Source organism: Lutra lutra, chromosome 4, assembly GCF_902655055.1.
Source record: "Lutra lutra chromosome 4, mLutLut1.2, whole genome shotgun sequence".
NCBI lineage: Eukaryota > Metazoa > Chordata > Mammalia > Carnivora > Mustelidae > Lutra > Lutra lutra.
This window is the reverse complement of record NC_062281.1, coordinates 8,926,972-8,943,508: the sequence shown is the minus strand read 5'-3', so window position 1 is coordinate 8,943,508 and position 16,537 is coordinate 8,926,972. Positions and strand designations below refer to the sequence as shown.

General features: G+C 51.0%; 1 protein-coding gene across 1 annotated transcript in view; it reads left to right on the top strand.

The window, feature by feature from the left end:
- Positions 1-15,234, top strand: part of CCN4 (cellular communication network factor 4) — a 33,458-nt gene extending 18,224 nt beyond the window's left edge. The window contains exons 2-5 of the mRNA XM_047724437.1: positions 2,090-2,369; positions 8,906-9,166; positions 12,512-12,705; positions 14,331-15,234. Of these exons, the coding sequence (XP_047580393.1) occupies positions 2,090-2,369; positions 8,906-9,166; positions 12,512-12,705; positions 14,331-14,630 (1,035 nt within the window). The 3' untranslated portion in view covers positions 14,631-15,234. The remainder of the gene's footprint in view (positions 1-2,089; positions 2,370-8,905; positions 9,167-12,511; positions 12,706-14,330) is intronic.
- The last annotated feature ends 1,303 nt before the right edge of the window (positions 15,235-16,537 follow it).

The window sequence follows — 16,537 nt, the reverse complement described above, 5'->3', positions numbered from 1 at the left end:
CTGTGGAGGGCCCCGCTCTGCCCTCCTCCCCATGGGCTGGCTTAGTCACCCGAACACACACAAGTCTGACTACCAAATGTGGTCAGCAGGCCAGGAGCGTGCTCTCTGCGGGAGGCCCTTAAGGTAGGGCCTGAGTGCCAGTGCCCCAGTGAAGGGAAGCGGGAAGGACATTCTGGTCACGGGGAACTCAGGGCTGAGGTCCTGCGGTGGGAGAGGAGTGGGCACCACTGAGCCCTGAAACCAAGCCCAGAGGTGACAGAAGCCTCAAATCCAGGTCTGCCGGTTGGATTTTCAAAAGTTCAATCAATAATTACAGAGAAAAGGCTTCCATGCAAAGCCCCTAACAAAGAGCCCAGTGAATCCAACCTCTCGACCGGGATCATCGCTCCTGGCCAAGTGTGCAAGGGTGGGCTTCACTCCCCTGGACAGAGAGACTCCTGCTCTGACCTTCAGGGAGCTCCTGGGGCTCCCCCTGGGACGCCCAGTGCTCTGCATACAGCTTTGCAGTCTAATAAACCACCTCTCGTGTCCATCTCTCCCAAAAGCTGTGGGTTCTCCAAACTGTGAGAATTTTTATTTTTTTTTATTTATTTTTTTTTCTGAGAGAATTTTTAAATTCATCTTCAAACACTAAAGTTCTCAAGAGGCTATGGGCTACCTCAGCAAACATCTGCTGTGCGACTCTAAGAACCCAGAGGGCAAAGGCAAAGGGTGTAGAAATGAGAGTTACAAGAGTCGTTTGTGCCTAGGTCCTGACCCACAGTGGGTCATTCTGGCCGTGTCCCTCCGCCTCTCTGGGTCTCAGTTCCCTCCTCGGGAAAAGGGAAGAAGAATCTGTATATGTCAGCATGTGTCATTCCAAGGATGGAAGGCAGATCTCTAAGCTCCATTGAGCAGGGTTTCTCGGGTTTGAGGTCGGGGTGGGGAGGGTTCTGTGGCTCCACCTTGGCCGCTTGCAGAAACCCTGGTCCCTACCCCTGCTGACCTTGGAATTCCAGAGCACATCTGAGAAGCCCTGGATGGGATGCTCCCTGGCAGGGACCACACTGGCCTGGGAAGGAGATAATGGCTGAGACCCGGCTGTGCACTCTGTCCTCAGACAAGTCCCTTGCTCCTAGGGCCTCTGCTTCCTCCAGTGTAAAGATCAAGGGGCAGGATAGGGGTTCAGGACAGCACCCAGAGGGCATGGGAATGTGACTGGCTCCCAGAGATACAGGCAACTTGAACCTCCTAAACTCAAAGATACCCCAGAGCAGCCTTGCATTCTATCTATTCGTTCTTCCCAGCGGGGACGACTCTGTGGGCCTATCTCCCCTCCTCCCAGCTTCCCAGTGTTGCGTCCATCATATTTTCAGGATGACGACAAACCTGGGGGATGGGGATGGGAATGGGGCCATGGGAGGTGTGTGGGCTGGGGGACTCCTGTCTGCAGACCCGGCACAAGCAACAGGGGCCGAACTCCCCTCTAGAGGGGCTGAGAGGGCCAGCTGCAGGGGTCACTGGTTGCCACCCACCCATAGCCTTTAATGGGGCTCAGAGGGCAACTAATTATAATAATAATAGGTCATCTGGCTAAAACCTGCTGTCAAGTATGAGTCACCTCGCTCTGCAAGTTCCCAAGGATGCACAGTGGCATCAAGAAGGTGGCTCTTTGGGCTGTGGAGGAAAGGCAATAGGTACAGAACAGGTAACAGTGTGACTCATGAGAAGGCATTTGCTGCTCAAAGCCTCAACTCCTTCATCTGTGAAATGAGACCAACTTGACACCGACCCAGGTTGTGGGATGCTTGAGAATGGAAGGAGACACACATGAGGCTTAGCGTGGCCAGAGTTCTGACATAAAATCGGGGCCCCACAACCTCCAGTAGGGGGACTGGGGAAAATTGGCTTGACTTCTCCAACCTCCTGGTTCCTTGCTCCTATTTGTTTTACTGAAGAGAAAGGAGATTTCTGGCTATTAAAAACATGGTAGAAGAAACATAATTGTATACAAGCCTTTTAACACCAGGAAGATGAGAAGGTGATTGCTGGCCCTTTGGGCTTTAATACCCCTGCCTGGCAGTCCTTTATCTCTGCTGTTCCCCCACAGGCCTTCTCTCCAGGCTCCACGGCCATGGCTTTCACCCCAGTGCCACTGGAGGACACAGCTTCACGCCCCCAATTCTGCAAGTGGCCGTGTGAGTGCCCACCGTCACCCCCCCGCTGCCCGCTGGGGGTCAGCCTCATCACAGATGGTTGTGAATGCTGTAAAATGTGTGCTCAGCAGCTCGGGGACAACTGCACAGAGGCAGCCATCTGTGACCCCCACCGGGGCCTCTACTGCGATTATAGTGGGGACCGCCCGAGGTACGCAATAGGAGTGTGTGCACGTAAGTGAGACCCTCCCTACCTTCTGACCAGCCCCCAGCACCCCAGCTCTAGTCCTCCCCTATAGCCCTTCCCCTAGCCAGTCTTCTGCCCCCCTCCGACTCCAGTCCGTGGTTAGAGGTCAGAAGTTGTGCCCTTCCCGAAGAGGGAGGGATGCCTGCATTCCTCTTGTCTCCAGAGCCTGGCTTCCCACTCTCTTCTTGGTCCTGGAGGTACATCCATGGCTGACTCGGGAAAAGGGAGCCACCGGGAAAGACCTAAGCATGGTTTCATTCTCTTTTGGTTTTCATTTCTTCTTGTAGTTTTCACCATATAATGCATGTCTTCTTTTATAACTCAGATGGCTTAAAACACCAATTTTAGATATGTTCCTATATGACACCTGATGACTTAACTCCTCAATACCACCTGACACATTGCCTATCTTTCAGTATTATTTTCATAATTTTTGGTTATACAGTAATCAGTATTTATAATATTATGAATACGTAAATAATGTTGCTGAAGGATGAGGTATTGTATTTGTTTGAATTTTCTCTTTATTTTTAAATTTTTTAAAATTTTTAAATAATTTTTAAATTTGATTATAAACATATAATGTATTATTAGCCCCATTATAAAACATATAATGTATTATTACTATATGATTATAAACATATAATGTATTATTATTCACAGGTCTGTGAATCGCCAGGTTTACACACTTCACAGCACTCACCATAGCACATACCCTCCCCAATGTCTGTAACCCCCCCCGCAACCCTCAGTTTGTTTTGTGAGATTAAGAGTCTCTTATGGTTTGTCTCCCTCCTGATCCCATCTTGTTTCATTTATTCTTTTCCTACACCCCAAACCTCTCACGTTGCATCTCCAATTCCTCATGAAGCTTTTTGTTTTTCCTGGGGTTCTAATTGCTTTTGTTTTTTCTTTACTCTTGCTCTTTAAAATATCCACACGCTGGGGAAACAAGTGTTGCTGTTGTTTGTTTGCTCTTCAAGTGCTCTATCATGTCATTTTTGTTCCAAGACACCTCCCTTCAGGGACTTTTTGATCTCATGCTTCTATCTGGAATGGTAGTCACTTAGCTTGAATCGTCTAACCATTTATCCAAAATACATGACCCAGCATGATAAAGAGAGATAACTAGGCATCATGACACAGTAGCTTAACTTCTGAAAAAAACATACAAAGCCTCATAAACCCAAGAACACCTTTCTTCCCTTAGTGCTGAGTCAAGACTTCTCCCTAACTATGACTCCATATGCACCCAATTATATGTTCACACATAGCATAGTCTCTCATCCTCAGGTAACCTATCATATCTCCTGAGGTAGGCGGTTGCTAAAGGTTATGACCATAATTTCAAGTCAGATAATCCTGCCCGTTTACAGTTAATTAAATTCACTTTCTGCTCTTTTATCATTGATTCATGCTTCAACTTTCATACGAAGTCATCTGTCTTTAGCTTTCCAAGTAACCACGCTTGATCCTCCCATCCCTTACTTTTCCCCTTTTATTCAGACTCACTATTAGCCCCACACAATGGTGTGCTCAGACAGAACTTGCACCACCGCTGCACACAATCATCTGATGTGTTGGTGGAAAATGTTATCCTGGAGCCCCACCCATGACTAACCGAATAAAATTCTCTAGAAGTGAAGATGGGCACCTACACCTTTAACAGGATGCCCAGATGATTCTCATTTACACACAAGTTTGAGACTAACTGCTCATACATATAGAAAGTCATATAGTCTCTCATCATACCCAGGTGAAGAAATCTGGCTGAGACCTCCTATACTCAAATCCCTTTGTTATCGGAGATTGTCTCATCATTTCTTTCCTTCTTTACAGCTGTTCTTCAAGGTCATTAAAAAGATAACTAAGTTCACTGTGATCTTACTAATCTCTAAAGCTGTACTGATGTCTGGCACCACGTCTTCATAGACATTCTCTCATGGACCCAGAGATTGTACAGGCCTTGGAACTGCCTCTCGCACCTGCCCTTCTCCACCAGACGCTTGGAGAACCACCTTCCCAATCCATCCATAACATGTATCTCCTTGTATCTTGGGTCTTGCTTTCACTCACTATAGCTTCTTAGCTTCACCTCACCATGAGCCCCCATGTATTTCCTTTCCTTTTTACCTGGAAAGAAAACTGGTCCACAGATTTTAATAGGTATTAGACTTGCCAATGTTTCCCTGGTCATATAAGTTTGTAGATAGTGGAATAAACAAAGTTACACAATTTCTGAGATGTTTTAAATGTTCACATCCACTGCAAAATTCTAAAATTGGGAGATATAAGAAGCCCTTGTTTTTGAAACTTATTTGCACAGGGAATTGTTTGGTCCAGGTAGATTTTTACCACTCACCCACCCCACCACACATGTGCACACTCACAGATACACACATTGCATGCCTGTATGTGTGTACACATACACACAAACACACAACTGGCTAGTGTTCTATGAAACATCTTCCTAGAAATGGCAGCCACGGTGTCTGAGTTCATGAGACCCTAAGGCAAGATGGAGGAGCAGGCAGGGTCTGAGGGGGAAAGAGAAAGAAGAGTCCCACAGATAATCTTGTGGCAAATGGTCAACTCAACCACTGGATGGTCCCCAAGACAGGTTAAACCTGTCCTTGGAGCTGTGCATGTAACTAGGCTGAGAAAAGACAGGTCATAAGAATGAGCAGTCACAACACCAACACATGTAACTCAGAGAAAGGTGAATCATGGCAACTTGGTGAATGCAAGCTTTGGTTACCAGGGGTCTCTGCTCCTGGGCACCAGACACTGTGGCCAGGCAGAAAAGTGAGCTTGGTCTTGTCTAGTCTACTCAATTTTCAAGAGAATCCAAAAGTTCGGATTTGTGTATGTTTTGTAAATGTTGGCAACACGTTCCAAAAAAAAAAAAAAAGTTTTTTTGTCTTCAAAACATTCTGTAGGCCAAACTAAACTTCTATGGGCAGAGTGACCTCTGAATTACACTCTTCGGCTATTTTTGTTGTACAAACATTACTCTGCCTTTAATACAGCTGGGCCAGGCCTGAAAGCAGTGTGGTTTGCTGGAAGGATCATGCAGTTTACAGGCAGACAGAACTGGGTTTTGAATCCTGGCTCTGCCATTTGCCAGCTACGTGACCTTGGGCACATCATGTAAGGAGCTCGATCAAACCAACCTCATGCAATTGTTGAGAATAAACAAGGGACCACATTAAAACCTCAAATGTGACTGGCTGTTCTGGGTCATTGTTTTACTTGCTTTGTTTTAACCTTCCCTTGTAAAAATTATCTCACCTTTGCCCATGGTCATCCTCAGAGGAGGAGGCAGTCTCCTTCCAGAGCAAAGGAGTAGACAGCTTATGCATGGTCTTTAGAGATAGACAATCTAAGTTCGAATCCCAGCGTCATAACTGATATGGTGACCTTGGGCAAGCTACTTAACCTTTTAAGTGTTAGTTTTGTCATCAAGGAAATGTGACAAATAATACTTCTTTGTGTGGTTGGGATGTCAAGAACCTGACACATGGTAGCCCAATACAGATGAAGTTTCACCCCACCTCCCTTCCATCCATCCATCCATCCATCCATCCATTCCTCCATCCCTTGATTCATTCACACAGTTATGAATAGGTGGGTTACAACATGGCATGATCCCTTGTTCTTGCTCCCATGCAGCTGACAGTCCATTAGGGAAGGGAGGAAAGTGAAGACCTTGATGGTGGAACCAGGGATTTGAGTTCCTATGGGTCCTTTGGTAAGAGGAAGGCTCACCACACTACTCTGGTACTTGCAAGCCTGAGATTACATAGGATACAGTGTTTCACCAGGAGCTGGTCCTTCCATTAGTTCAAAAGTAAGCGATGTGGGGGCATTAGAGTCTGCCGTGGGTCCAGCCACCATACATGTCGTTTACCCTACTCTCACTCTAGGCAATGGTGGGCAGGCTGCTCAGGGCCACCAGTACCACCACTGTCCCCACCTGCCCCAAATTCCCAGGAGACTGGGAGTAGCTTTTGGAAGCAGTGGTTCCCAATCTTGGCTACAAACTGAATTCACCTGGAGATCTTTAAAAAAATATCAAAGGCCAGGGATGCCTGGGTGGCTCAGTCGATTGAACGTCCAACTTCAGCTCAGGTCATTAACCCAGGGTCCTGAGATCAAGTCCCACATAGGGCTCCTTGCTCAGAGGAGAGCCTGCTTCTCTCTGCCTGCTGCTCCCTCTGCTTGTGTGCACTCTCTCTCTCTGATAAATAAATAAATAAATAAAATCTTAAAAAATATTGAAGTCAAAAAAATTACAAAAATATCAAGTCCCGGGTCCACCCCCATATTCTGGGGCATGGTGTGGGCATTAGAATTTTTGAAATCTCCCCAGGTGATGTCACTGTGTTAAGTGCTCCCGGGCACCCGGTACTGCCTTGCCCACCCAAAGTTCCCCCAACAGGGGCAGAGACCAGGCTTCAGCACATTCCCTTTTCCCCATCCACCAGCGTGCTCATGCATGTGCACACACATGTGCTCACACCTTCCCAGAGCAAGGGTGTGGTCGGTGTGTGACTCAGAACAAAAGGATGAGTGATTCACCCAGTGTTTCCTCTGCTTTGTTTTGTTTTGCCTTGGTTTGGTTTTTTTCCCAATTTCCCCTCCTTTCCTGGTGTCTGGTGGAAGGAAATGGGCTGTGGAGTCAGATCCCCGGTGACCGAGGTGCAGCTCTGTCATCACCAGCTGGGTGACCTTGAGCTGATGAATCATTCGACCTCCCTGTCCATCAAATGGGGAAAAGAAAACTCTCCTGGTGAAGTCACTGGGAGAACTGAATGAGATAACATATCATGGTGCCTGGCACTGAATGAGATAACATATCATGATGATGATCAGATCAGATGGCCTGCAAGCGGTAGTGCCTTTCCTTCTCGGCCTCCTCCCTGCACAATCACCTCCCAGGACAAACAGCCATCATGCCAGCATGCCCACACGCTGAGACTCTGCGTCTAGCTGTGTCGTCTTCGGAGTGTGACTCAACTTCACTGAGACTCAGTTTTGCTGTATGTGAAAATGGGGTGGTGTTTCCTTATAGGACGAAATCAGCAATGCATGAAAGTCTGTCACAGAGCAGGTCAGGTGGCCAAGAACAGAGACAGAGTTTAGGAACACTTCACTCCTGTTAGATACTGGGATTATTACTATCAATGACCGCCTGCCAGCAAATCCGGAAGATACGCCGGAGCTTTGGGCAGACTTAGGATTCCAAACTAGCCCTCCTTGGGTGGATACCCCTGCTGCCTGGGAGCCCTATGTTTGTATTTCCAGACACTGTCCTCAAGGCTACATGGCATCCAGGGGGCAGCGCTGCCCAGGCCCAGCAGCCCCAGGTCCCTCCCGCCCTCCAGGCTTCTGTAACCAGACCTCATGTCTAAGGAAAAACTCTTGAGGTCACTCGCCCCACAACCAGCTCCTCCAAGGACAGAGCATCCATCTCTTCCCTGCTGGGGCTCAGGTTATGGGATGAGGAGTGTCTCCTGACTCATCTCCTCTGCTCCTTACATCTCATCCAGCGGTGATTCCTTCCAAACACACCCAGAAGCTGAGCTCCCAGTCCCTCCAGGGTGTGAGCACGGCCACCCCCAGCCTGGATTATAGGGGCGGCCTCCTGACTGTCCGTACTCCCTGTTCTGTTCAGTAGCTCCTGGGCTCTTGTGAAGCACGAGTTGACTCAATAGTTCCTTACGAAGCACATACTGCACATCTAGCTGCTAACAGTTCTGAGCTACCAAGGAATACCTCTCTCACCTCATCTCTGGCTACCCCCTAACCTCCCAGGTCTCTTCCCTCCCTCCCTAAAAAATCCCCCCACCAACACCAGTGCCAGCGAACTTCCTTACCTCCTTCCCCCTTTGCTGAAGCAGCATCACACAGGCAAGGGGTCTGCCTTAATCAGCCACTACCTCCCGCCCCATCCACCCCTCCTTTTCGTTGTTCTCCCTGACACTGGTAGCCTTCAGTTCTCTGTATGATCTCTTCATCTTTCCTGAGTGGCACCCACTGCACGGGAAGCTCTATGAGGGCATGGTTTTGTCCATTTTGTTCACTGTATCTCCAGAGCCCAGAACCTTCCATAAATGCCTGCCTTGAATGAGTGGGATCTTTGTTCCCAAGTTATGATAGGTTTTACACTTGGCCCCTCAGAACCCTGGCCCTGGAGGTCTTCATCAGTGCTTAGCTCTGTGCCATGTGCTGTGACAGGACGGGTGAGACAGGACAGGTGGCACAGGTTCCAGTCCCGACCAGACTCGGTCTTCTCACCATGGCCAGCCTGGCCCCAGGGTCACTTGATGGCTGGTGGCTGAGTCGCACCCCACACTCTGGGAGGGAGAAGGGGAGCTGGCTGGGCCCTGCCTGCCTTGCTGGCTTGCCAGCCCCCAGGGTGGGCACTCCCCAGGGTTGGGGCCAGGTCCAGGGGTGGGCCGTGTCCCTGTGAGGGCACGATGCCCAGCGGGCCTGACCCGAGTGGCACATATGTTTGCAGAGGTGGTCGGCGTGGGCTGCGTCCTGGATGGGGTGCGCTACACCAACGGCCAGTCCTTCCAGCCCAACTGCAAGTACAACTGCACGTGCGTGGATGGCGCAGTGGGCTGCACACCCCTGTGCCTGCGCGCACGCCCCCCGCGCCTCTGGTGCCATCGTCCCCGGAGGGTCAGCATCCCTGGTCGTTGCTGCCAGCAGTGGGTATGCGACCACGACGCCAGGAGGCCGCGCAAGACAGCACAGCGCCACACCGGTGCTCTAGGTGGGTGCGAGGAGTGGTTGGACAGAGCTCAGGAGCGGGTGGTGATAGAAGGGGGGAGGGGAGGGGGAGGAGAGGGCGGGGCCCTGACTCCCTATGATTGGCACGCAAGTGCAATGACTCCCAGTCCCCAGACCTCTGCCCACTAGATGTGTGACCTTGGCAAAGCCACCTGTCCTCTGCGACCCTACTTCTCTATGTGTCCCAACTGTTCCATGAGGTCCTCCCAACACAAAATGAGGAAGAGCTTTATAAAGAACAAAGCCAGATCCGTGGGATTCATTGTTATCCTACTTAAGAGATTAGACTGGGGCGTGTGCAGCACCCGAGGAGGAGAAGCAGGGATACAAGGTATAAGAGCAGGAGAGGGGGTAGGTGGCTTCCCTCACGATGGAGGATAGATAGGCAGGTGAGGCTGCAGCCAGGTACACAGGCCAGAGGGAAGTCCTGGAAAGGAAGGACAGGGACAAGCCCACTGGTTTTACCGATGCTTGCTGCAGTAGCCCAATGCCAGCCTCTTAGCAGGTACCAAATCCATAGTTGTCTTAGGGATGGATAAATGGATGAATGGATGGGCAGATGGATGGATGGATGGATGGCTGGGCCAATGAGGATCTGAGCTAGGGCAATGGAAGTGGAAGTGGCAAGGAAGGGACAGAAGTGAGAGACGCTGCGTGAGAAGTAAGCCTGAGGCCATGGCCTCAATCCACTCTGTGGAATGAAGGAGAGAGAGGGGTAGACAGTGACTCTCGGGGCTCATTGTGACCTGGGAGAGAAAATGAGAGGGACACATTGGGGATGAAGAATTGCACTGTTTGAAACAGCTTGAGTTTGAGGCTGGCATGGCCCAGAGGAGTTCTGAGGGTGCTGGTAATTTTTTAAAAAGCTAGTAAGTGCATGAGATTGCTCCAGGAGGCTGTGCTGAGCAGCGTTTCTCAGCCTGGGTTCAGACATTTCGAACCTGAGACTTTGTGGGGAGGCCTGCCCTGTGCACTGTGTGATGTTTAGTGGCACTTCTGGCCTCTACCTCACCACCCCCCCAAGCAGCAACAACCCCCAATACCTCCAGACATTGCTGTTTGTACCCTGGGGCACCCAATCGTCTGGGAGAGAACCACACGTGTGGCCCTGGAGATACCACCATTTAAGGCGAGGGAGAGAAGAGAGCTAAGAAAGACAAATCCAACAGGCAGGATGAAAACAGGAGAAAGAGGTTTTGCAGGAGCCAAGTGAAGAAGGTGTTCCAGAGAACACCCTGGAAAGCTGGGGTGCGAGGGGACCAGCCCAGGCGATGGAGACCCGCCTCCAAGCTGCGTGCCCTCAGTGGCTCTGCCTGGGCGGGGGAGGAGGGTGATCCTGCCCTCCCCGCCCTTCAGGGGTGCACAGTCTCTCTGGAGGGGTTTGGGGTGGCTCCCAGGGTTTGAGCCAGCCCCATGAAGAGGCCGTCCCATGTCCATGGAGGAGGTGGCAGGGGAAGCTCTGTCCCTAGCAGGCCCGCCACACTCCCCAACTGGCAGAGCCACATATGGGTCACTGGGGGCGGGGCAGTGGCTGTCTGCCCATTGTATGTGGCCCAGTGACCCCGTTCTGACCCAGTACAAGCAGGGCCCCCGCCTGCTTGTGGGCGACCCAGAAACCAAAGCCCTTTTATCCTCCCAGGCAAATCCTTCCCTCCACCTCCCTCCTCTGCGCTCACACCTCGCTCATCCCAGCCCCACTCTCCTCTGTCCTCAAATGCTTCTCCTTGTTTTCTTCCATCTCTCAAGTCTCTCAAAGCTCCCCTCACGCATTCATTCCTGCCTTCATCCAGCCCTATTCCCTGCAGGCCTGTTACCTTGGTGGGGGTGGGTATCCAGCACTGCCCCTTCCCCTTCCTCCCACCTTCCAACTCCATTAGGGTCTCTTCTTTCCTACATTTCCCTTTCCCACTCTCTGCCCCTTCCCCATTCTTTTATTCCTTTCCTGCCCCCTCCTGTTCTCCCCCATAAACTATGCAAAGCATGCTTTCTCCCTCTCCTTCTCCCCCTTCCTCCCCGTCTCCTGTACCCTACCTTCTGTCTCTCCTCCTCTCTCCTTCTGCCTGTCCCTTTCTCGGCTTCCCGTGAGTGCCCACCTGCTGCGTGCATGTGCATGTGTCAGGGCTGGACTGACTGATGTCCTCTTCAGACCCTCCTCTTGTGTATCTCATGGTCTTTCTGTGGGATCCATCTTCTACCTTCCTGGCTTTTTATCTGCCTCCGTCTCAAGCTCCGTCCATTTTTCCATTATTCAGAGACTACTCGCCACGTTCTAGATGCTGTGATTCATACATTAATAGAGCCAGACAAATCCATAGTCCATAGTCTCTCATGGTTCACCTCCCCTTCCAATTTCCCTCAACTCCCTTCTCCTCTCCAACTCCCCATATCCTCCATGTTAATTATTCTGAAAAACAACCTGAGGGTTTTGAATGGGCGGCGGGTGGGAGGTTGGGGGAACCAGGTGGTGGGTATTGGAGAGGGCACGGATTGCATGGAGCACTGGGTGTGGTGCAAAAACAATGAATACTGTTACACTGAAAAGAAATTAAAAAAAAAAAAAGTTTAGAAAATAAAAAATAGAGCCAAACAAGACTTTTGTAGTTAACAGTCAAGAAACCATACGAGTTCACATTTACTGAGCCAGGGATGGCTCCCGGCTTTCACAGGTGTGAATGCGTCTTCCGATCCACAGCCCTGGGAGGAAGATGCTATCGCCAAACCCCGCTTGCAGGTGGGGAGACGGAGGCAGGAGGGCGCTAAGGAAGTTCCAGCTACTGAGTGGCTTTGCTCAGAGTTGAACCCAGGGGACGTGGCTGTGTGTGTCCTTATCCACTCTGCTCTCAGCATCACCCTGCTTAGATATCAGGCACCATCGTATAGACGCTCCCTCTGATTTCCTCTATCTAAACTTGACCTCTGCAGGGACAGGGCCATTACCCTCCATTCTTCAAATCCCAGTGCCTTGCAGATGCCTGATATATACTCAGTCAACAGGTCCTTTCATTGTCACACCAGCCATGGAAGGCTGTTCCAGTGAGGACACTGAGACCCAGAGGAAATTATCTGGAACCCGATAGCTTATAGGTAGTTGAGTAGGATGGTAGGATTTGCACTCCGGTCCACCTGTCTGTAAGATGGTCTTTCCTCCAGAGAACTACAGGAGCTCAGAAAGTGTCCCCCTTTGCCAGGGGACCCATGATGGTTAGAAGCGGACTTGCCCTTTCCGGCTGGGGGTCGACAGCCCTCCCCACTCCCCTTGGAGGTTCAGGTGGGAGAGAGGGGCTGCCAGCAGCTGGAAATTCATGGGCGGTCTGGTCCCTATCCTCAGCGGCCACGGGTGAGATGGAGTCGTGGCTCAGGAACTGCCTCACCTACACGAGCCCCTGGAGCCCCTGCTCTACCACCTGCGGCCTGGGGGTCTCTAGCCGCATCTCCAATGTCAACAGCCACTGCTGGCCTGAGCAAGAGAGCCGCCTGTGCAGCCTGCGGCCCTGTGACGTGGACATCCGTCCACACATCAAGGTCAGTCCGCCTCCCGGGGGCGGGGAAGGGGGACCCATGTTGGACTTGCAGACAGTCAAGCCTGCTTCAAGCCTGGCCCCTGGACTTCCTTGTGGGGGCCCTTTGTGAAATGGGAAGATGTGTGGTAACAGGGAGGGACCCTCGCTGACTGCCGCTCCCCCTCTGCTCCTGTTCCAGCCCACACGGCCCCCGGCACAGGCATGACAGCCATGCTGGGCAGTCGGGGAGCTGAAAACAGGGCTCAGGACAGTGGGGGTTCAGTGCCCGTCTATTGCTCGATGCACATGACAGGGGCCGCTCTCTACGTCTTGGAGCCCCAGGCCCCTCATCAGTAAAACGTGGGGTTGGTCTCAGGCATCTCCTCCAGCTTGCAGAGTCTAAGATCCTTAAAACAAAGGATCTGGGATAGAGTAGGTCACGGCAGTTAGAAATGAGTCTGATTGGCCTCTCTCGAGGCCTCCTCACTTCTGTCTTAGGATTGGTTATCTGCCTTGACGGGAAAAGAAAAAAAAGAAAAGAAAAACTCAGCACTGACTCCATTTTTGGAGCACTGATAATGTCTTGGGGTTGCTGAGGAGAGGGGGGCCTGGTAGACAAGACAACTCAGCATCCCCAGATCCTCCTCGCTGGCTGTCCCCCGCCCCTGCTCCCATGATCTCCGTGCTGGCCAACGGGATCCTTCCACCTCGTCCTTCTCCTTCTCCCCTTCTCTCTTCTTCTCCCTGTCCGATCAGTGACCTTGGCCATGCTCGGTACACAGTAGGCACTCAGCCGATATGGCTTTGCTAAGAGCATGGATGGAAAGGCTACCAGCAGCAGGAGAAACAGGAGCAAAGGTCCTAAGCTGGTGACTGCCTGGGGCTCTCGAGGATCTACCCCAACATCTCAAGTCCTTGCTGCTGGTTCACACTTCCCACCCAATTTTGGTTTTACAATTATGAACCTCAGATGGTTTCTCAAACCGTATATGCCTCAGCCCCCACGGAGCCTGGCTCTGCACCACCACCCTCCCTGTTCTGAAATGGCACCGGTCCATAGTAGAGCCATTCCTGCAATGAGCTTTGTGAGTGCCTACTGTGTACCAAGCACGGACTTGGACTGTAGAGTCATAGAAAGGGCCCTGCTCTTGACTGGCCCACATCCCAGTGGAGAGACAGAACACACGCTGGTTGGACAAATTAGGTGAGGAGGGTATGTGTGAGAGGCTGGAGGTGGAATGGAGGAGGAACAGGTTGGGGGAAAGTGTATCCCCCCAGTCATGGAGCCCCGGGATGGGTCTGCTACTCACTAGCTGGTGTGTTGGGTGGACTGGAAAAGCAACACAGGCATTCTCTGTTGGTGACAGAGTCTCAGGCATTGGCGAGGAAATGTAGGCAAGAGGACACTGGGGTTGTGGGGACCCCCCCATGACACAATGCCCTGAGAGGTCCACAGTTAGTCCTGCATAGTGTGGATGGGCCTTGCTGTGTTTGGGGAGGTCCTTCCCAGCTTGAAGGAGCCACAGACCTGAAGGAAAGGTGGAGTGGTCCCACATGGTGAGTGCAGAGGGAGAATTGAGAGCTTGGTGGGGAGGATGGTGGCTGTTCATCTTCTGAGCAGCCCAGCAGCAACCACCTTTTCTGCAGGAAGGGAAGAAGTGTTTGGCCGTGTACCAGCCAGAGGCACCCATGAACTTCACCCTCGACGGCTGCATCAGCACACGCTCCTACCGGCCAAAGTACTGTGGGGTCTGCACGGACAGCAGGTGCTGCATCCCCTACAAGTCCAAGACCATCAATGTCTCCTTCCAATGTCCCGATGGGCCCGGCTTCTCCCGCCAGGTCCTGTGGATTAATGCTTGCTTCTGCAACCTGAGTTGTAGGAATCCCAACGATATCTTTGCTGACTTAGAGTCCTACCCTGACTTCTTAGAAATTGCCAATTAGGCAGACACAAAACACAGAGTTCGGGGCCTGGCCCAGCGTTTGCAAACCAGCCAGCCCTCTGAGGCCCACACTTGAGCCTTCTTCATCCACTTCCCACTGACTTCTAACTATCCTGGTCCAGATCCTTGGCCCCCTGTCCTGTCTCCATCTACCCGAATATCCCATGCTGCAGACACTCCAGACAAAGCGCCCGTCTCCAAAGATTCTGGACAAAACCCAAGCCTGTCCAAGTCACCGGAAGTCTTGCTGGATCTCGCCGGAGTCCCGAGGAACAGCATCAGCTAGGCAATAATATCACTCATTTCCGTTCTCGATCAGGAGCCATGAGACTCTTTGGGTCTATTCACAAGGACAGATGGGATGTAGGACCCTGGACCAGTCTATCATCTGAGCCCTGCCAAGGGGCACCCTAACAGACAGTTCTGACCATAGCCCACCCACGGAGCTCGGATTTCGAAGATCTGTGCACCCTAAAGTCACCAAATATTTGCCAAGTGTTTGGTTGTTTGGTTTTGAAATTTAATGGAAAATTGTGTTCATTAACCTAGGCTTTGTGGAGGTTAAGTCTGTCTTCATCTCTGCCCAGTAAAGGGTAAAAATTGGATTCATTTTGGTCACAAATGCAATCTGATAACTTTCACTCTTTTTCATGGGAAAATTTCAGAAGAAGTGTCGGCCCCTAGCAATGAATCTGATGCTCACCCACAGGACAAGGGCAGCCGGCCAGCTTGGCCTCGCATCCACACCCTCTCTCTGCTGGGGGCTCGTGGGAGTTGGTAGAGCCCCTAGGATGGCCCCTGGGGCCCCTGGGAATGGCATCCGAGGGCATTTCTGCTCTTGCAGAGCCCTGGGAGACCCCGTCGTTGTCCAGACCAGCCCAACTTGAAATAACCGACACAATTACAGGCTGGATGTGGGTCAAACCAAGAATTGGAGCCACTCAGCATGAGTCTGGGTTGGCAGAGTCGGGTCACCCGCTTGGCGCAGGACACCTCTCTTTCTGCCACAGGGACCCCTTCCACAGACTTCGGGTCTGTGGACCCAAACAACCCAGTTCTGGTGTGAAGACAGAGGTATACCAGTTGTTTAGAAACAGAAATATATTTAACAGGAATCAAAAGCCAAAAAGGGACTGGAGCTAAAACAGAACAGAAAGTTGTTAGGAGTCGAAACGAGGTTATTATTTATGTTATTAGTAAAATATAAATATTTACTGTTCTCATTCTTTTATTTAGTACCTTTTGGGTCCCAGACCTAGTTTTCAGTGCTCTCTGTGCATTAGCTCATGGAGAAGCTTTGCAATCATGCTGAAAAGTGCCCAGTATTATCTCTATTCTCACAAATGTGAAATGGAAGCCCAGAGAGGTATGGAGCCTTGACCAAAGTCGCCCGGCTGGTGAGAGAGGGATCGGGGATTCTAATCCAAGTCGAGCTGACTTTCTAAGCCACGTCGCTGCCCCTGCGCTTACAGCTTCCAGACGTGTCGAGTGGGAAACTATGTCGGCATCACCGACTTCACGTTCTCCTTTTTTACTCTTTTTACTGTCTCTCTGGCTCCTTTCCCAAGAGAAGAGTATCTGACTTTCTGATATTTTAGGTGCTTGAGCATCCAAAAATATATGGGTTAGACAAAACCCCATGAATTCCCTGCCGATTCCACCCCTCCCCCCAAATCAGAACCAGCGCTCATCGTGCATTTAAAAGATGATTTTGTCTACCCAGTGCTGCTGATGAGGGATGTGTAAGCTGTTCCTCAGGGAATTCTGTGTGGGTGCGGAGGGATTCTGGAGGAGGACCAAAGGTGGGAATGGGCCCGCCTGACTGTACCTCCCACATGCCTGGTCCAGTACAAGGCATAGAGAGGTGCTCAACACATATTTGATGAATTAAAACAAACCTTGTATATT